We start from the raw sequence: 20,930 nt of genomic DNA on the forward strand, positions 1-20,930 counted from the left end.
TTATATACAAATGTGGGCACTGAGCAGAACGAATGATTTGCTGTAGTGAGAAATTAATTGAACAAGCCCATTTCAGACGATGGGATTAAGCTCTCAGCAGCAGCCTATTACCAACACCACCAGAACTACCCAGCCGCAATTAAGTTGTGGCGCCTGCCACTCCATCGCATGTTCTGTCACACTTTAATCCAGCAATTAAGGGTTTTCTTGGCCATAGCTTGGTGCGAGTGGTGCATTCCAGTACCAAAATTGTCCTATAAAGACATTCAGAAATGGAATGGACAGGGGATTTTATTTCAAAGATGTCAAAGCAGTATTGCTATGGCCATGACAGCAGCACATTTAATTTTGGAAAGGGTTGGGAAAGTTTTTTTTTTTAAAGAAAAAGTATCATAAAATGCCAAGATATAAATCAGTGGGATGACCACACAAAGATTATTGTATACAGTATTGGCCCCTTAAAAGGGGGGGGGGATAGAAATGAATTGGAAAAATGACAAAATGAGCTTGGGAATAGGGGAAAAGTATTGGGGGCATTTTAGTTTAGAAAACAATGACTAATATAGTTTTCTAGATGCATGAACATTGTAGAGAGAAAGACTCCCCTCCCTCTTTCATAATACCTGGCCCATAGGACACTCAATTAATTCAGGCACTTTTTCACACAGTGAAGAATTAATGACATATGGAATTAATGACGTGTGGAATTCACTGCAGTAGGATTTGGTGAGAACTACTAGCTTAGCCCATTGGGATGAGAGAAATTCAAAGGACCCATCAAAGACTCTTGTGTGCTTTCAGTATGAAGCTAGATGAGACTGGCCTGGTAGTCACATGAAATAAAGGTGATTGACAGTGACAGTCAGATGAAACCTCCATGTACAGAGGCAGTCTACCTCTGAAGAAAATATACATTAGATAATGACTAGCACTTCCATACATTGCTTGTGAGTAGTGGCTCTTGCTGGAAATGGAATGCTAGACTACGTAGAATTTGGTGTGATCCAACAAGATAATTCTTATGTGAACAAAACAAAAGGGTGGGGGAGAAGTATATCTCAGATGTTGGAAAAAGGATTAAGGGGTTGGTAATTTGATGATGATCCCTGTTTTCCTCCTTCCCTTTCTTTCTTTCTTTCTTTCTTTCTTTCTTTCTTTCCCACAAAGCGAAGACACCTGAGTCTGTTGGCAAGTATATCATTTTGAGTTTGCTGTAGTTTCCTTAGGAGCTCTGCCCTGCAAGGTATCTGAATGCTGACCTGCAGGGATGGCAGGAGGGGCCTGCCTCACCAGCCTGTTACTTGCCAGGAACATGCTGGTGAAGTAGCACACAGCTGGATTGAACCCTCCTCTCATTAGCTGATGAACCCTCAATCCTGCTGGATGCAGGAGATTGCTTTACCAGGGTGCTCCCCTGCTCCCCATCTATCAGCTAATGTCACCCAGTGACATCAGTTGAAAGACTAGTGGGCATGTTTTGGCAGAAATGGCCTTGTGTGTCAACTTGGACCCCCTGGCAAACCAAGATTGGCCCATGGATGGGAAGTTTCCCACCCGTGTGCTGTAAGAAATTACTGATTTTAGCCAGGAGCATTTTACGCTGATGGAAATATGTTGACAGTGGAGGTTCTGTTGAAATAAACTATTGTATTTGAAAACTTTTTACATTAAAAAAGTGGCTTAGCAAGTGTTCTTCTACATTTTACAGTAAGCTGAAACGTGTAGGGCTAACATAATAATAAGCATTTATCGTTTACAGCATCTCTATTCTTGCTACTCTTCCTGTAATTGTTTTTACATGCAAACATAACCTGCTAAGTCAAAAATCCAAGTTCCTCCTGCATGTGAGAAATGGCCCTGAGCTGTTAGGTATACTATACAAATTTTGTAAGAGTTTTGATTATTATATATAGGTATCAATGTAGATGAGCACTAAGGATCCCTGGCGCGAGTGATTCTGTGCACATGGCAGCTCTTGGTCTGATTCTTTGCTCTTAATATTCACCTCCATTGGCACTTCTTATTTCATTTTATTTTTCTTTAGCAAATTGACTTTATTTGTCAATTGATTTCACTACCCATTACACTTTAGTTTGCTTTTATTTCCCAAGAGCCATTAGCTTGTGGCATTAAAACCCAGGGAGCGTGGGTAAAGCAGAGGAACAAAATAAGTTAGAGGAGCTGGATTTGTTTTGCCTAAGGGTTGTGTCAAGAGTTATGGCTCTGGGATGGTGAGGTAATACAGTGCCTCTTTGGATAAATAGGTCTTATCTCCCACAATATGTCACTTGAGTTCCCTGGTGATTTATAAAGCCGGCAACGGTATTATGTTACCGAAGGAACAAATATCAATCACATACAGCATGCAGTTAAAGCAACAGCGCTCATTCAGATTTGTTTTCTTGCATCCACACAGCAGTGTATATTCTTGTCGTAGTGTTCATTCATAGAGTACGCCAGTGTTTCTTTTGTTATGATCTATTAAGCACAATTGCAAGACATTGCTAGAAGAAATGGTGGTGTCTTGAAATTCCGAAAAGAAAAGGATGGGCTAAAATTAATGAAAGGGATATTTCCTTATTCTGTGAATGTAGGTTCTACCCCGGAGAAATAACATTCACACAACGGAAATGCAGCTATGACATTCTAATGCATGTTTGAGTGAAAGTACTGATAAATCACTGGAGTGAATAAATTTTAGACCCCTGTGCAAGTCCACATTAATTATGAGTTCTTGTCCCACTGCCCTTTTGTAACCAACTTGTTGCTTTAGTTGATACTATCCTGTCAAAACTCCAACATTTTAGGGTTAATGTAGAGTAAGCCGAGGCATCACTGGGGCCAGACTTAAGAGGTGCACATTCAGGGCCCCACACAGCACCCAGGCAGCCAAGCAGGGGCTGCAGCTTTCCTTTAAATATGAGGTGACAAAGGGTTGTGCTGCCTTGTCCACCACTGCCACTTCTCCTCATTTTCTCACCCACCATGCTTCCTTCACAATCAATTTTTTTTAAAAATAATTTTTATTAGTTTTACAGGTTACAGAAAGAAAAAAATATAAGAAAGATACTTACATAAACAAATTTTCCATCTTCTTTCCACCCCCCTCCCATGGGGGAGAATCCCATGCAGACGAACAATCAATTTTAACTCATTTTAAAATGTGATTTTCTAGCTGCCTTTGCCAAAATGGCATAATTCCAAGCACAATTCGAAGTGACCTTTAACGCCCTAAACGGCCTCAGCCCAGTACATCTGAAGGAGCATCTCCATCCCCATCGTTCAGCCCGGACACTGAGGACCTCCTCCAAGGGTCTTCTGCTGGTTCTGTCACTGCGAGAAGTGAAGTGACAGGGAACCAGGCAGAGGGCCTTCTCGGTAGTGGCGCCCACCCTGTGGAACGCCCTCCCATCAGATGTCAAGGAAATAAACAACTATCTGACTTTTAGAAGATATCTGAAGGCAGCCCTCTTTAGGGAAGTTCTTAATGTTTGATGTTTTATCATGTTTTTAATATTCTGTTGGGAGCCGCCCAGAGTGGCTGGGGAAACCCAGCCAGATGGGTGGGGTATAAATATTATTATTATTATTATTATTATTATTATTATTATTATTATTACTACTACTACTACTACAGTGCAGGCAGTTTTCTGGGCCACCTTACCCAGAATGCCCTACTCTAAAGAAGGACTGCCTTCCTCAGAGTGAGGGGCAGTGCAGGCTTTTAAGCTCTGTTTTGTGATGTGCATCTACACATGCTCTCCCTGTACGCAATGCCTCCTCTCCAAGATGAAGAAAGTGTTGTCCCCACTGCATACTCCACAGTATAGGCAAACTCAGCTCCACAGGACTATCTGTAATGTGATGTCTACAAAGCCAGCAGACAAAGCAAGGCAGGCCAAGGGGGGACGTGATGGATGAAAGCAACCTCATACTAGCACCATGCGTCAACTCTACACTACCGTATTTTCCACAGAGCTATTGCTTAGTAGGGTATGTGTCTTATTGCAGGGCTTTTCAGGGACAGGCTGACTGGTGGAATAAAAAAAGAGAGATGAAGAACTACAGGCAAGCTTCGCACTGAAACCTTGGCCTGGTTGAAAAGAGGAGTTTATTCACTTTTGCATAGCAGGGTAGCTCCAGAAGGAGTTAGGGTCAACTGGGGCTAGTTCCCTGATCTGTGCAATGGGAAAAGAGCTGAGCATGTTTTCAATTTCTTTATCTTTACTATGACAAAAATAAAATAACTACGTGATAAGAAGTACTAGCAACAATTTTCTTGGTCAGCTCTCAAATCTTTTGCTGAAAATATTTATCTCCAAATAGGAATAAATATGCATTTCTAGCATAGATTAGTTGTTTGCCCAAAACACCTACAAGGCTTCAGCCCTAAACATACTTACCAGGGAATAAGCCCCACTGATTGTTGAGGGACTGACTTCTCTGATGAAGCATGAATAGGGTTTCGCTGCCTTTGTAGTTAACTGACAGAACAATCCAAATGCCTTTGCATTGGTCTGGGTTGTTGTTGTTGTTGTTGACACAGCTTGCAGAGTCACTTTGTTGGTGCAAAACTCCCCTTTCCATCCACCAAATATGTGGTTGGGAAGAAGTGCTGCTGGCAGGATCTCTGCCACTGGGAAAGACCCGATTCCTGGGGCTGAGGCAGGGCTAAGGCAGAACAGGATCCATTGGATCCCAAGCCAGCCCTGCTGCCATCATGGACAGCATTGGGCCCAATCCATGCCCCCCCTTGCACCTCCCGTCCTAGCTGCCATGTGTGGCAGAGGTATGGAAGCAGCAGTGGGCTTGTTGTGCTATAAAGCCCCACTGGGCTGGGCTTAAAACTCATCCCTAAACTAAAGGAATGCATTACAGTGTGAAGCTGTTTAATGGAAATAGAAAGGCTGCATCCTACCCACAGTTGAAAACAGTGGGATTTACTTCTGCATAGAGAGGCGTAGGGATCTAAGTGAAGTCCACATTGCCATAACCTGTGTAAGCAGTAGGGCATCAGTTAAATTGGGCTGCTATGCGGCAGCATAATGTTTGTGACTGAAAAGCCCCCAAACCAGGGAGCCAGCGTTGCCTTGCAATTCATTTTGGTAAACTACAAATAACTGTAGTAGAATCATGAGATTTGGGGTGATATGGTGAACCCCACCAGTTAACACTTTGCCTCTTCAGCAGGCATTTGCCAACACCATTGGAGAATGAAGTGACTGAATGGAGAGAAATGTGTAACAGAAGAAGTGGTGAGAACCTTTGCAACACAACTTGACAGCTCTGGAAAGAACCTATTACCTTAATACAGGGAAAGATGCTCATAGATGCCTGAGAGCTTGAGAGGAAGAATTTAAATTTTCTCTAGCTTTTTCTTCTGTCCTCTTTTTATAACTGTGCCTTCCATAACGTGCAGTACTGCATGATCACAAAGAGAAAGGCTTTGGGACTATGTATTTACTGTTATTTCTTTATTTAAATATGCCTATGCCTTGCCCTTAAGAGGTAATACTTTCTGGCAGTTAACAATAAAACCAATTAAAGCAATCAACATTACTTAAAACAGTAGAAGTAAAAAGACAGCATTTTAAAAGCATTTCATCAGCAGATTTAAATTCAAATCCAAATTATGTTTTCCAAAGCCTGGAGAAAGTAAAATATATTTTTTCCAGCACAAGAATGACGTACGGGTAGATAAGGGTGAAACTCCCTGAGATGAGTATTCCTTAGGAAGGGGCATTGGTACCCAAAGCATCTCTCGCTGCTTGTAACCTGCCAAAGAGCACTTTGTCCTTGCTTAGGGTGCCATAGTCTACTCCTGTACCCCCTTGGTTTTCCTTTTGAAGTGCCATGGAACTGGCAACGGAATTGGGCAAGCAAGCAGACACTCCTGAGGATCACATAACAGTGGAGGAATGTTCCCCCATCAGCCACCCCCTGTAGGCAACCTACATCAGCCACCACCATGGTTGCTCACAGAGAGAAGCTCTTTGCCCCTCTCTTCTGTGCAGAATGGAAAGGAGGGTGGGTGTCCAATCCCAGCATCAATTGGAAATTGGGCATGTTTAAGATAGTGTGTCCAATGTAGGATAGGGCAAGATACAGCTGTACCTTGGAAGTCTAATGGAATGTGCTCTGGAAGTCCGTTCGACTTCCAAAACGTTCAGAAACCCAAGCGCAGCTTCTGATTGGCTGTAGGAAGCTCCTGCAGTCAATCGGAAGCTGCGGAAGCCCCGTCGGATGTACGCCTTCCAAAAATAGTTCACAAACCAGAACACTCACTTCCGGTTTTGCAACGTTTGGAAGCCAAAAAGTTCAAGAACTAAGCTGTTTGAAAACCAAGGTACGACTGCATTGGAAATAGGAACTGAGCAGGAAGAAAGAACCTCCTCTCATACCTTATGGATTCTTGGGAAGATATTTATTGAGGGCTTTTGTGGATGCCATCATAGGCATACTAAAAGGCAACCTTGCACCTGCATATGCCACGCTGGTAATCGCTAGTTTAATGAGCGGGCTCAAGTTTCAATTGATTTAAGTCAACAAGCATAATTTCAATGGAGAGGAAGAACACACACACACACACACACACACACACACACCCTTACAAGAAGTCATGTGCCTAATAAAAGCTGTATCACCTGACAATTCTTTGATCAGGCAGTATAATTATATGAGTTCTGAGTTTGAGTACTTCTCATGATGATCCAGAATATTGCTCTGGCCAGTTTCTTCATGCTTTCAGCTTAAACCTGTTGTTGGTAACTGCTGCATAAGAGCTACAAGTAAGCGAGAAAGTTTAGATCGGAGCCAAGGGGAATCAGCATAAATCTTGCAGATGGGTATTTCCTGCTGCAATCTGCAAAACTAAACACTCTAGGCAAGCCGATTGTACTAAAAGAAAAATGAAAAACCATATCAAAATTTTATGTTCAGCAGTGCAGGATTCTGACTAAATTGTATGTTTATGATCTTGTTAAATATCGTTTCCCAGCTTACTCCATTCCCAAGGTTGTTTGAATCATTATTTCAACCCCCCTAAGAAACTCATGCATATACTTTATTTGTGTCTGCACTTTTAAATCTTTATTTTTGTATTCCCATTCCATTATCCATCTGTACCTTTGATTTAAAAAAAATATTGTGAGCAGTCCTTTTGAAAGAGGGTGGTGGTATTTTATATGCTTGTTTATATAGTACAATGGTCATGACTGGCACCCTCAGACCCACCCACCCACCTTGGCACCTGCTAGGCCCCCCTCCCTATTTTTATTATTATTTTAGAAATTGAGCATTTGCCTTTTGTGGTGGTTGGTTGTAGGGTGGTTGGTTGACGGGGAGTGGCCACTGGGACCATATAACACCCGTCTAAAGGTTCTACACTGGCTCTATATACCTGAAGGAGCATCTCCACCCCCATTGTCCAGCCTGGACACTGAGCTGCAGCTCCAAGGGCCTTCTGGCGGTTCCCTCGCTGCGAGAAGTGGGGAACCAGGATGCCCTCCTATCAGATGTCAAGGAGATAAAGAATTACACAACTTATAGAAGTCATTTGAAGGCAGCCCTATATAGGGAAGTTTTTAATGTTTGACATTTCATTATGTTTTCATATGTGTTGGAAGCCACCCAGGGTGGCTGGGGCAATAATAGTAAAGCAATAATAATAAAACTGTTGTTGTTGCTGCTGCTGCTGCATTATATTTGTTTGTTTGTTTGTTTTTGAGGGAGCTGGACTCTTTTTAGTCCATTTCATTTGTTTGCAGGGAGTACACACAGGCTTTTTGCTTGGCATTTGGGAGGTCCTGACCAATTTTTTCCCTGTAAAATAAGTATTTTGTGGTGCCCATAAAAGTTCCTTTGGACCTCCAGAGTTGCAGGTTGGTGACCCTGATCTATTTTATTAACAACAACAACAACAAATTCTTATTATTATTATTATTTAAATTTTTTATACCACCCTTCATCCAAAGATCTCAGGATGTTTCACAGCATAAAAATACAAGACTACAACACAAAAGACCTCTAATTAGTAGGTTGAATCCAAAGAAATGTGGACAGCAACAGAAGTTGACTTTCCTGCTTCCTCCTCTCCCTGGCAGCCCTAGCAGCCCATGGAAAAGGCTCCCCTCAGGTTTTGAGAACTCTCCTGAATGGGGCAGGCTGTGAGGGAAAGGGGGCTCCCCCAAAATCAGGTGAGGAACCTTTCCCTTGCTGACGTAGTCTCTTTGTGCATTAGACATACATTGTCTTGGGATGTTCAAATTGCTGTACCACATTGATAGCTCAGGCTGAGAAAAGTGACTAATGGCAAAATGATGAAATAATTCCTTGTACAGTATATAAAATTACCCCTTGAATATACAATTAATAACATTTTCCATAATGCTTGGGCAATCGGATGCTCTGTTAAATAAGAATGCTGGATACATTTATGTGTAGTTACAAAAGAAATAGACAGTGACTATGGGTAATCAAAATCTGAATTGCCATACTTTACATAATGAGACTATGTATTAAATAAGTATGGGCATCTAAAGCAGATACAGAACGACCACAGAATTCAGAAAACTGTATATTAGGTGCATAATAATTTGAAATGCTTATAGTGTTACCTTGCCTGAATATGTGTTTCTTTGACATGAAATACTGTATAGTGTGTGTGTGCGCGCGCGCGTGCTTGTTTATCTAATCTTCATTGAGATCCAAATTTTAAAAGTCAGTACAAGTTGTGAACTTTTTGCAATCTAAAGTCACAGCTCTGTAAGTGGACTCTGTCATTCACAAATCCCCTTTCAGCAAGAGGGCGAAAAAGCAAAACAAATAATTTCTTGTAAGAATCAGTATGGAATCTCAACCTTCTTCAAAGTACTCTAAAATGAATTCTGAATGGACAAGCACCTGCCCATTAAGCAAAACACTGACTCTGTTTCAGACTTTCATAACCCAGCATTGCATCTTAAAATAACTTGAGAAAATGCATAAGGAAAACAATTTTTTTTCCCCTCGGGGAGGCAGTGAGCACTGAGAGGCAGGAACTCATCATCCCAGTCCTTTTTATACAGAACACAAAGGGCAAAAGAAAATGGGATGAAGCTACCAGGAATGTATTTCCTTTCAGTCAAGTGATATTTAAGAGGCATAAAGTTAGTGAATGAGACTGCACAGGAGCCTTTTAAAAAAATGTTCTGGGGGTCATTCCATTAATTTGAACATGCGGCCTTTTTGTTCCTGCAAGCACTTCAGTGTAAACCACGAGATTTTCCAAAAGAAATTTGCTATGCAGAGACTGAGTATGTGTTTCTACACCAGCCAAAATAGATGGTTTATTGGTCTCTTGGGCTGTCTTATTCTTCCCGAAGAGTAAATCTGCGAAGCTCAAAACTACATCTGTGCCCATCAACATAAAGAAAAAGTATCTGTTTTATTTGTAATCCAAGGCAGCTGTTCTGTACAGATATACACGCATACACACACACACACACCAGGGCTGTTGTTGGCAGTGGGAAGTGCAATGATATTTCCCATTTTATCTCAGTAGTTTTTATGACAACCTTTCAAGACAGATCAGTATTATCCCCATTCTGCAGATGGAAATGAAGGCTGTGTGACTTCCCAGATTCCATTTAGGTTGTTTCCAAAATAAAGCTTCTTCATGCTATGGAAGCATTGCTTTTCTTCAATTAGGTGGAAGTGAGATAATTAAAATGAAGGTTCTACATAGTGCGTTATGTGGCACCAGAAATGGTCAGGAGATGGGGTGGGGGGGTGGGGCTTACCTGATTACCTGTTATCGGAGTCTCTGCAGGTTAGTGGGAGGGGTGGCAGCAGTGAGATTGGATCACTGCAAACACACTGGTTGGAGTGCCAGATGGGCTTCCCCACTGCATTTGCTCCATGTCATCCTCCTCCTCCTACCCCACACTCAAGGGCATCAGCTTGGATGGAACTACACTCCTAAAATTATAAGCAATAAGTGCCAGGAGTCAGGAACAGTCTAGCAACATCGCCCCCCCTCCCCCCAAAATACCCACACCCATTTCCCAAGCGTGTTTTTTAATGTTTGTTTTGTTTGCTTCAATACTGTACAGTGGTACCTTGGTTTACGAACTTAATCCGTTCCGGAAGTCTGTTTTTAAACCAAAACCGTTCTTAAACCGAGGCGTGCTTTCCCTAATAAGGCCTCCTGCCGCCGGTGCCTTTCCACCGTTTGGATTCCGTTCTTAGACCAAGGTAAAGTTCACAAACCAGGACACTACTTCCGGTTTTGCGGAGTTGGTAAACCAAATTGTTTGTAAACAGGACTGTTCTTAAACCGAGGTACCACTGTATATGTATAATGGACGTGAGCAATTGGGAGTGGAAATCTTTGATTGCAGAAATCAATCGCCACCAAGGAACGGAACCAAAGGTTCTGCTCCATATGTCGGATGCGTCTTGCACTCATGGAATGGCTGTTGATGTAAATTTATATACCACTTAATTTTTTAAAAATCTCATTTAAAAAATGCAGCCAAGTCCGCTTCCTGATGATGAGATATACAGGTAAATCACAACTTACGCACATTTAACTTGGGTGCATTCAGCCTTACAGGCTTGGCAAAATGTTTTTAAAAATACAAAGGGGGCAGGCACCCAAGATAAAATCCCTTTGGCAATCCCATCCACCATTGTACCCAGGGTGTTTTAACTTAATGTGATTTTGGCTTTACACACTATCCCCAGAAGGTAACCCTCATGTTAAGTTGAGAGCCACCTACGGTTGTAAACCTATCTTCAGCATTATATGTCCCGCGGTTAGCATTGAGTTTCTAGAAGTCTTGCTTCTTGCATACAGTTATTATCTTCTGCATGACGGATGGTGAAAGACCCTTGTTGTCATACACTGGAACTAATTTCACTTTTGTAACACAACCCACAACATAGCTAGCTCCAAATGGCCTGGGATGGGGTTATCTGAAGGATGACCTTTTGCAGCATGGCCTTGACTGGCAGTCGGTTCCCCAAGTAGCCCCATCGTCAGAGGTTAGGGAGAGGAAGGGCCTTCTCAGAGGTGGCATCCAAATTATGGTCCTTGACACTCCATGGCTATATTTTAGGTGATGTGCAGGATCCATCCTCTTCTCTTGGGCTTTCTACAGTGTTTCCTTTTCCTTTTTTTTTCAGGATTTATGCTGGGCTCTTTTGTTTCTATCTTAGTTGTATTGCTTTTGCTCATCTGATTTTCATTGCTTTTAAGTTGCTTCTTGCTCTATTATTATTGCTGTCTTTATTGTAAAATAAACATAAAATGGTTTGATTGGTGTTGATTGTTAGTCACCTTCAAACCCATGTCCAGCAGTGGGATATAAATATTAGAACCAATAGGCAAATAAAATTAAGTGCATTTCAGACAGCACAGGTGCATTGAAGAAAAGTATAGAAATGACTTTCTATAGTTCCAGAGTTTCAGAAGCTGAAAATCAGGCTCTCTCATGGTAAAATTAAGCTGACCTGTTCCTTTGGCTCAAGGTGAGATAGCCTGGCAATCTTTTTCTTCACTTTCCCCTCTTGTTTCCCCTCCATTCAGCTTTAAGAATGAAGGAGGATTTATATACCTTGACCCAGACACTGATATCTGGAAGACAAGGGTGCCAAGACGGATTATAATATGATTTATATCTTATTGGTGCTATTATAAGACCTTGAATTTAGTAGGATTCTATGCTGCAGTTTGATGAAATATTGCTCCTCTACCATGCTACTATTCTTGCCACATAATAATGGAAGCAATATATGTTTTATTATTTTCTTCCTGTAATTATCAAGGTGAACTTAGCCTTAAATCAATGGCACATTAAAGACCAGCTTTTCTGTACGTACAATTTATATAGGTGGTGATTGTTTCTCCCCCCCCCTTTCTCCATACTTGGTTTTGTTTTCTCTTGTTTTGCCTAGCACAGCTGATATTTGAAAATCACCTGTGATGTAAACAAAACAACCATCCTGTCTAAATCAACATATAGGAGAAAATAAACCTACTTCTATTTATTATTTGTGTTTCACATAAATGTATACTTGCATAAGTGTAGAAAACCATTTTTTTTTGTCCTATCTTCCCCCAAAATTGCAGTAGATTTTAGGTTTCTTCCACTGGAGTATCAAGGGGAGTAGGTCACTTGGATTTGATTCTTTCTCGGTTGGGATGGGGAGTTACCCAAAGGCTGGCCATGGATCAGAAAGAGCACATCATTCTAAAATCCTGGGAGCTCCCCAAAGTCAGGCCCTATATGCTGGGCTCAGGAGGTGGAATGCTAGTTGAACAGATTTCATTCCAGTGAACGTGCCCACTGATAGCTGGGTTCTACTTCTCCTGTTGGAGTGGTATGCCTCTAAAATACAAGTTGCTAGAAATTGCAGGTGTGGAGACTGCTGCTGCCCTCCAGGTCAGTTTGTGGGCATCCCGTGGACATTTAGTTGGCCATTGTGAGAGCAAGATGCTGGAATAGATGTGACTTTGGCATGATGCAGTGGACTCTTCTTAGGTTCTTAAGAGAAAAGGAAAGTTTTTTTCTGATTTCTCTGCTCCTTGCAGGTCTCACTTTTTGTCGTCTTCTATCAGCAGAAGTGGTCACTGCATCAAAGCCATCATGTGAGCACAGTGACATCACTTGGATTCCAGCCAGGGTTAACATAGCTCATTTAACTTATGTCAAAGCCTAGAGTCTTTGCAGAGTTCCACAAGCCAGGTGCTGGATTTTCTGTGGCCCTCCTGAATTTAAAAGAAAACCAACTCCTGGAATTTCAAGGGATGAGGTTATACTAAGATTTTTTTTTTTAGTGGCTAATATGGCCCATTCCTAATCATTGTATCATATAGTATAATTTTGTAGAGCATCCAGTCTTTTCAGACACTGTGATATAGATGATTGTAATGAAATACATTTTTGTTATGTTTCTTTAGATTATAGATGAAGAAGAGACACAGTTCATGAGTAATTGTCCTGTGGCTGTTACTGAGAGTACACCGAGGAGAAGGACCCGCATTCAGGTCTTTTGGACGGCGCCTTCTTTGGGCACAGGCTGTGTGATTTTGAAGTAAGTAAGTTTATGGTTTAAACCAGGGGTGTCAAACTCAAATTCATCGGGGGCCGCATCAGCAGTTTGGTCACCCTCAAAGGGCCGGTTGTATCTGTAGGACTATGTGTCCACTCTTTATTATCATAAATTATTGTCACTGCATTCAATTATTACTGTTTTTTTTGTAATAATGTAAGTAATAACTACCTCTGAAAGCAGAAACATAGTCAGAATAATGGCAAGTAGATATTCAAATGTACAATTATTGTACAATTTATTGAAAAATGATTTTTGGTAACTGCACTGGGTGGTGGAGGCTCACTAGGGTTTCATGCAGGAGCTTTGCAGAGCTACTGGTACCTGGAGATGCTGGGGTCCTTCTGCATGCAGGACAGATGTTCTGCCAGTGAGCCACCACCCTTCACCAAAGGGACTGGCTGAGGTTGACTCACTGGAGCTGCTCTCCTGGTTCCAGGGCTTAAGGGCCAGAAGTATAAAGCAGCATCCTATGTTTCTGAGGAGAGGGAGAGGGAGGGGAGGGGAGGGAGGGAGGAAGGAAGGAAGGAAGAAAAGAGGGAGTGGGAGGGAGAGAGGAAGGAAGGAAAGAGGGGAGAGAAAGAAGAGTAGGAAATAAGGAAGGGAATAAAGAAGGAAAGAAAAAGAAAGAGGGAGAGAAGACGGAAAGGGAGAAAGAAAGAAGGAAGGAAGTAGAGAGGGAAAGAAAGAATAAGAATGAGGGAGAGGAAGAAAGATGGGAAGGAAGGAAGGAAGGAAGAAAGAAAAGAGGGAGCAGGAGGGAGAGAGGAAGGAAAGAGGGGAGAGAAAGAAGAGTAGGAAAGAAGGAAGGGAATAAAGAAGGAAAGAAAAAGAAAGACGGAGAGAAGACAGAGATAAAGAAGGAAGGAAGGAGAGGGAAAGAAAGAATAAGAACGAGAGAGAGGAAGAAAGAAAGGGAAGGGGGGGTCGCCGCCTTGATTCAGCGCCAGAAAAGAGCGCGAAGGGACCCAGGGGCAAAAAGCATTTCCCGTGCAGCGTGAGGCAGCGGGTGTCCGTTTTAGCAGACGTGCGTAAAGCCTCAGAGTTGCACGTTCATGAGGCTGAGCCGCTGCTGAGCTCACGTTCATGAGGCTGAGCCGCGGCAGGAGGAGGAGGAGGTGAGGCAAGAGGAGGAGGAGGCGGCTTGTCGGGTCGGTGCCCGGCAGCACCGTACGGAGAGTCCCGAGCCTCTGGGACGCAGCAGTGCTCTGTAGCACTTTGAATCCTCCTCCTCCTCCACGCGGCGCTGCTGGGTGCTTTGTCTGTGATTCAGCAGCAGCAGCAGCAGCAGCAGCCGTTTCCAGGCGCCGAACCGTGGCAGGAGGAGGAGGAGGATTCAAAGTGCTACAGAGCACTGCTGCGTCGCAGAGGCTCGGGACTCTTCATGCGGCGCTGCTGGGCGCTGACCCGGCAAGCTGCCTCCTCCTTCTCCTGCTGTGGCTCGGGGCACTCCACGCAGCACTGCTCCGGCCGCCTTTCTACCTCCCCCAGGCCCCAGCTCTTTGTTGGTGCTTTGTCGGCACGGCGCTTCAGCAGCAAGGTCCTGCTGGCTGGGGCGCTCGGCGGGCCACATGACGAGGTCTAGCGGGCCGGATTTGGCCCCCGGGCCTTGAGTTTGACACCCGTGGTTTAAACATTTAGTTGAAACCTTACTGAATATAGCATACTTTATTAAGTCGTGGTGCTTTTTCATGTCTCATGCATATGAGTCAAGAGCATGGCAGTGTGTGCAAGTGTGTGTGTGTGTGTGTGTGTGTGTGTGTGTGTGTAACATCAGATTTGTCTTTTATTTCTTAAATTATGTATTTTTGGTCATTGCCACTCAAGGTAGCTGACACACCATAAAAACACAATTTTCAATGGTTATGTGAAAGGCCCTAAAACTGCTCAACTGATTTGCAGCAGGGTTTCCACAAAGTGTCATTTTAAAGGCAATGGCCTGGAGGCAATATACCGTTTCCTTTATTTTATTTATTATTTATATCCTGCCCTTCATCACTTTGATAATCCCAGGGTGGGTAACAGCAATTTTAAAAGCTATTAACAAAATTAAAACAATCTGCAATAAAAGCTCAATATAAAACAGCAGCCAACAGCTCTGATCAAAGCCTTATACCATCAAAATGCAGCAGCACATTTCAAGACCTCCACCAACAAATAACAGCAGCATCGTGTGCTTGTAGAAAGCGGCATGTGCTTTATATTCTGGACATAGACATGGGTTATCAATTGCTCTTAAGGGAGAAGACAGAAGGGCCACAATCTGTAACACCACTGGTTTGGGGGACGACGACTTAGTTTGGTCTCCGTGATGTTGGTCACCAATGCCTGAGGCAGTGCCTCTTTGCTTTCACAGTCCTCTGTATTTCCACCTGTCACAGTGGCCGGAGTGGGCTACTTCAGAGTAACGACGCTACGCAGCTCTGCATTTTATTCTTTTATTGGTGCTGCGTATTTACAGTGCTGAAGTCATTGCTATTTACACGGAGTGATGTGGTCAGTCGGTTCCAGAACCTCCGAATGGCTTTTGGCGCGTCTTTCTCCAACACAAAAGCTTTGGCAGACCCATCCTCTTTCCCCTCCTCTTTCTGCGTAATTCCGGAGTTGGGGGGATGGGTCTCCCCCCCTTATTCGCCCCTTCCTGTCCCACCTGGGACCCTGGCTCCTCTACCTTGCCTGAGCCTCGGACACGACTTCCTGCTTCCCCATTGGAATCGGAACTCTCTCTGCTTTCCCCTGTGCTCGGGGATGGGCTTGAACTCAGGAGGGGAGGGACTTCGCGATATCCCCTGTCCCTCACATCCACCCCCCTCCCAAGCTCTCCTTCACCCCTCCCCAGGTCCCCCCCAGGTGTCGGTGACGACTGGAAGCCTAAGAACTCAGTGCTTTCCGAGCCCGTTGGTGTGAACACCTCCCCCCAGTCCTGCGAGCCCCCCCCTTCCGCCTGGGAGGACGGGAATCCCAAAAAGTCCGTGGCGTCAGAGCTGGTAGGGGTAAAAATGTTCTGCCAATCTGCTCCTTCCTCTGACTGGGTGGATCTCGGTGACACCCATACCTCATCCTCTGGTTCCTCAAACTCCGCTTCCCAGCGCCATGGTGAACTGCTCTCCCGTGCTTCCTCCCCCTCCCTTTCCATGTGCCAGGGCTTGGGTCTATGGGGAAAGAGGGCGTGAAATTCTTCTACCAGGAATTCCTCCTGTATCTGAGTGGCTGGGACCCATTCATTCTGGGACGGTGGGGCATCCTCCCATGCCATGAGGTACTCCAGGCCCCCCACCCCCCTCCTTGAGTCCAGGATGGCCGTGGCCTCATTGAGTTGCTCCCTGCCTTCTCTCTCCCCCCCTCCCTCAGGGGTTTGTTCGCTGCCTCGGAGCCTGCTGCTTTCCCTGTACGGCGACAGCAGCGATCTATGAAACACTGGGTGCACCCTCATGTCCTCTGGCAGTGCCAGCCTGTATGCCACCGGGTTGACCTGTTGCATGACCGTGAAGGGGCCCAACCTTCTGGGCGCCAGCTTTTTGCACCTCCCTCTGATGGGAAGGCCCTCCGAGGACAACCAAACTTTGTCCCCCACCCTAATGACCTCCCCCGGTCGCCTGTGGCGATCTGCCCCCTTCTTGTACGCTTCCTTGGCTCTCTCCAAGTGTTCTCTAAGCTGCTGGTGCACCGTCTCCAGTTCCTCTGCCCAATCCTCAGCCTGTGGGCCCTCCTCCTCCTCCTCCCCCTCCCTCTCTGGGAAAGATCTGAGGTCGCGCCCGTAATTGGCCTTAAAGGGCGACACCCCTGTGGAGACGTGCACCGCATTGTTGTAGGCAAATTCTGCCAGTGGCAGGCGATCCACCCAGTCCGTTTGCCGCTGGCTGACGTAGCATCTCAGGTACTGCTGCAGAATGGCGTTGACCCTCTCCGCCTGTCCATTGGTCTGCGGGTGTCTAGCCGTCGACAAGCTGACCTCCACCTGCAGGAGGTTCATGAGCCGCCGCCAGAACCTGGAAACAAATTGGCGGCCACGATCCGAAATAACCCTTAAAGGTAATCCATGCAGTCTGAATACGTGATCCACAAACAGTTTGGCTGTCTCCTCTGCAGAGACCGCCCTGGCACACGGTATAAAGTGGCACATTTTGGACATGAGGTCCACCACCACCAACACTGCGGTCTTGCCCCTGGAAGACGGCAGATCTGTGATGAAGTCCATGGACACCACTTCCCACGGCCTGTGTGGCGTGGCTAAGGGCTCCAGCAATCCCGGTGGCGCTGCTCTGACCACCTTTGCCCGCTGGCAGGTGTCACAGCCCCGTACATAGTCTCTAACATCTTCCCGCACCCCTGGCCACCAGAAGTGTCTCATGACTAGGTGAGCGGTTTTGTCCCTCCCAAAATGACCCGCCGTTGGGTTGTCGTGCATCTGCTTGAGGACCGTACGTCTAAGCTGGGTGGTGGGCAGGTACAGTGCACCCTTGTAGAAAAGCAGCCCCCTGCGTTCTGCAAAGTCTTTTGCCTGCTCCCCCCCCCTCTCAGTTCTCTGAAGATGCGGTTGGCAAATTCATCCGCTGCCGTCAGTGCTGTGAGTTCCGCCTCGCTCACCACTGCTGCTCCGCAGGACCATGCTGACGGGGGGAAAATGTGTCTGGGTGCCGGTGGCGCCTCCTCCTCCATGTACTCTGGCTTGCGGGAGAGGGCATCCGCCCTGACATTCTGCTCCCCCGGGATGTAGTGTATGGAGAAGTTGAAGTTCGAGAAGAACTCTGCCCACCGTATCTGCCGCTGGTTGAGCACCCTGGCAGTTCTCCAGAACTCCAGGTTTTTGTGGTCTGTGCACACCTGGATGGGGTGCTTGGCGCCCACCAGGAAGTGTCTCCAGTGCTGGAACGCAGCGTGGATCGCAAGAAGTTCCCGATCAAACACCGTGTAGTTTCGCTCTGGCTGGGTCAACTTCCTGGAGAAGAAGGCACAGGGTCTCCACTCTCTGTTGGCGTCCAGTTGCAACAAAATGGCGCCCACAGCTTTATCAGAAGCATCTGTCTCCACGCGTAGGGGCGCGTCCTGAACCACGTGGAACAGGTTCTGGTCTGAGGCGAACACCCTCTTGAGGCTTTCGAACGCTGCTTGCGCCTCTGGTGTCCACCTGAACTTCTGCTTGCCTCTCAGGCAGTCAGTGATGGGAGCCGTAACGCGAGAGAAGTTCTTGATGAACTTCCTGTAGAAGTTGGCGAAGCCTAGTAGGCGTTGGGCATCTTTGCGCGTCCTGGGGCTGTGCCAGTCTAGGATGGCCTGCACCTTGTCCTTGTCCATCGCTAGGCCCTTGTCTGACAGCTTGTAGCCCAGGAAGTGTGTGGTGTGAAACTTGCACTTCTCCAGCTTCACATACAGGTGGTTCTCCTTCAGGCGCTGCAACACCTCCCTGACATCTTTCACATGCTGCACTGGGTCATCGGAATAGATAAGGATGTCATCCAGGAAGACCAAGCATTTCCTGAAGAGGAGGGACCCCAGGACGTGGTGCATGAAGGCCTGGAAGCATGCTGAGCCCCCTTGCAACCCGAAGGGCATCACCAGATATTCAAACGAGCCCAGAGGCGTGAACATCGTGGTTTTCCATTCATCGCCCTCCCGGATCCTGATCAAGTTGTACGCCCCTCTTAGGTCTAGCTTGGTGAAAATCTTGCCCCTGCGTGCCGCTGTCAACAGATCGTCCACTCTGGGCATGGGGAAAGCCACTGGCTCTGTCACTGAATTCAGCCGTCTAAAATCCACCACAAGACGGCGCTGTTGCGTGTCTTTCTTGTCCACCCAGAAGACTGGGCTGCCCCCTGCTGCCTTGCTTTCTCTGATGAACCCCCGCTTGAGGTTCTTGTCGATGAAAGCGCGCAGATCCTCCAGTTCCTGGTCTGACATGGCGTACAGCTTGGCTGGGGGTATAGTTGCCCCTGGCACCAGGTTGATCTGGCAGTCAAAAGGCCTGTGTGGGGGTAGGTGGTCGGACTCCGCTTCGCTGAAGACCTCCTGCAGGTCCCAGTATGGCTTGGGTATCGCCTCACCCCCTTTGACGTGCATGGTGGCCACCGTGGCTATCGGAGGCCCCTCCCCTGGTTGGTGCTGCATGCAATGTTCCAGGCAAAAGTCCGATCCAAAAGTGATGCATCTCTGGTGCCAACTGATGGAGGGGTCGTGGCGCGCCAGCCAGCTCATGCCCAAGACGATGGGGGGGTCTGAGATGGTGGTGACGTTGAATGCCAGTGTCTCTGAGTGCCTTCCCACCGTCATTTTCATGGGGGGGGGTTTGATGAGTGATGGCCCCTCCCAGCAGCTCTCTGCCGTCAATGGTCGCCACGTGCAGAGGAAAATCCAGCTGCAGAAGCTGGATCTGGTGCTCTTCTGCAAAGTTTCTCGAGAAGAAGTTGGCTGACGCCCCACTGTCAATTAGGGCGAGGACCGTCAGGGGATAGCCATTTGGGAGCGTGAGCGTCACTTCTAGAACCACTCCTGCTCTGGGAGGGGTGGGCTGGCTCTGCTCCTCTCTGTGCGGGTGGGTGGGCTGGGGCTGTTGTCTGCTGACTGTGCCTGGCTGCTGCCCCTTGTCTCCTGCAGCCAGGCTTTCCCGTTTCCCTGCTGTGGTGCTGCGTCGGTGGGGGAGGGCACAACCGTTCCCGCCTTTCCTTGCCACTCCCTGCGATGTGGGCAGTCTCTGACGAGATGCTGGGGGGAGTTGCAGAGAAAGCAATTCCCACCCCTTCCCTCCTTGCGTCTTGGCGCCGCTGGGGTTTGAAAAGCCCGCGCGCGCGCGCTATCAATCTGCATGGGTTCCTGGTCCTGGCTGGCCCCAGGCGTGGCTTGAAAGGGTTGTTGGGGGAGTGGCTTCTCCTGCGACCGTGGGAACCAAGCCCGCTTTGCGCGCGTTGCTTGCTTGTCGCTCCACCGGGATTCCTGTCTCACCCCCACCGCCAGAGCCGCTTTGCTCAGCTGATCCATATTACTGGGCTTTGGACCTCTCGAGAGCTCATCCTTCACCTCCTCATGCAACCCCAAGTAGAACGCCGCTTGCATTGGGGGTGACTCCAGTTCCCACCCCAATCTGTGCACCAGCATGGTGAATTTCGCCCAATACGCGCGAACTGTCATATTTCCTTGGCGTAAATTATGAAGTTCCTCCTTAGTCTGGTCCATATGACTATCGGACGAATACATCGTTTTCAAACCTTCTAGAAATAGTTTGACATTCTTCATGCAAGGATTCTTTGTTGCGATTAACGGTCTTAGCCACTCCCTGGCTGCCCCGGTAAGGTGCTCCACAATAAACGCTACCCTGTGCTCATCATCAGGGAACTCATCGTGGTGCAGCTCAAGAGCATACACAATCTCAGTCTCAAAGCCCTGATATTCCCTCGGGTCTCCATTGAACTTGCTTACTAGGGTCCCGGCTCTCCTTCCTGGCAGCACTTGGACTTGGGGTGCCCCTCCCGCCTTGTTTTTCTCTGCATCCAGCTTGTTTTGGAGGTCTACCGCCACCGCCCTTAATTCCTGCTCTCTTTCCTGTAGCGCTCTCACCTGTTCCGCAAGTTGTAGCCGGTCGTCCTGGACCTTCTTAGTCTCTTCTTTAGCTGCCTTCAATTCCCCCTGCGCCTGCAGCGACAGCTGCTGCAGTTCTTGCTGGGCTTGCTCCGCGATCTGCCGCCATCTCTCCGCCTCTGACACGCTCATCCCGGCAACTCCAAAGTAGCCCCAAAAAGGATTCGGAGGTTGCTGTCACAGTGGCCGGAGTGGGCTACTTCAGAGTAACGACGCTACGCAGCTCTGCATTTTATTCTTTTATTGGTGCTGCGTATTTACAGTGC

General features: G+C 46.6%; 1 protein-coding gene across 1 annotated transcript in view; it reads left to right on the forward strand.

Annotated features, from left to right (window-relative positions):
• SPON1 (spondin 1) overlaps positions 1-20,930 on the forward strand; it is a 285,794-nt gene that overhangs the window by 41,719 nt on the left and 223,145 nt on the right. The window contains exon 3 of the mRNA XM_035118396.2: positions 12,944-13,077. Coding sequence (XP_034974287.1) covers positions 12,944-13,077 — 134 coding nt within the window. The remainder of the gene's footprint in view (positions 1-12,943; positions 13,078-20,930) is intronic.

This window comes from Zootoca vivipara, chromosome 1 (genome assembly GCF_963506605.1).
Source record: "Zootoca vivipara chromosome 1, rZooViv1.1, whole genome shotgun sequence".
Lineage (NCBI taxonomy): Eukaryota > Metazoa > Chordata > Lepidosauria > Squamata > Lacertidae > Zootoca > Zootoca vivipara.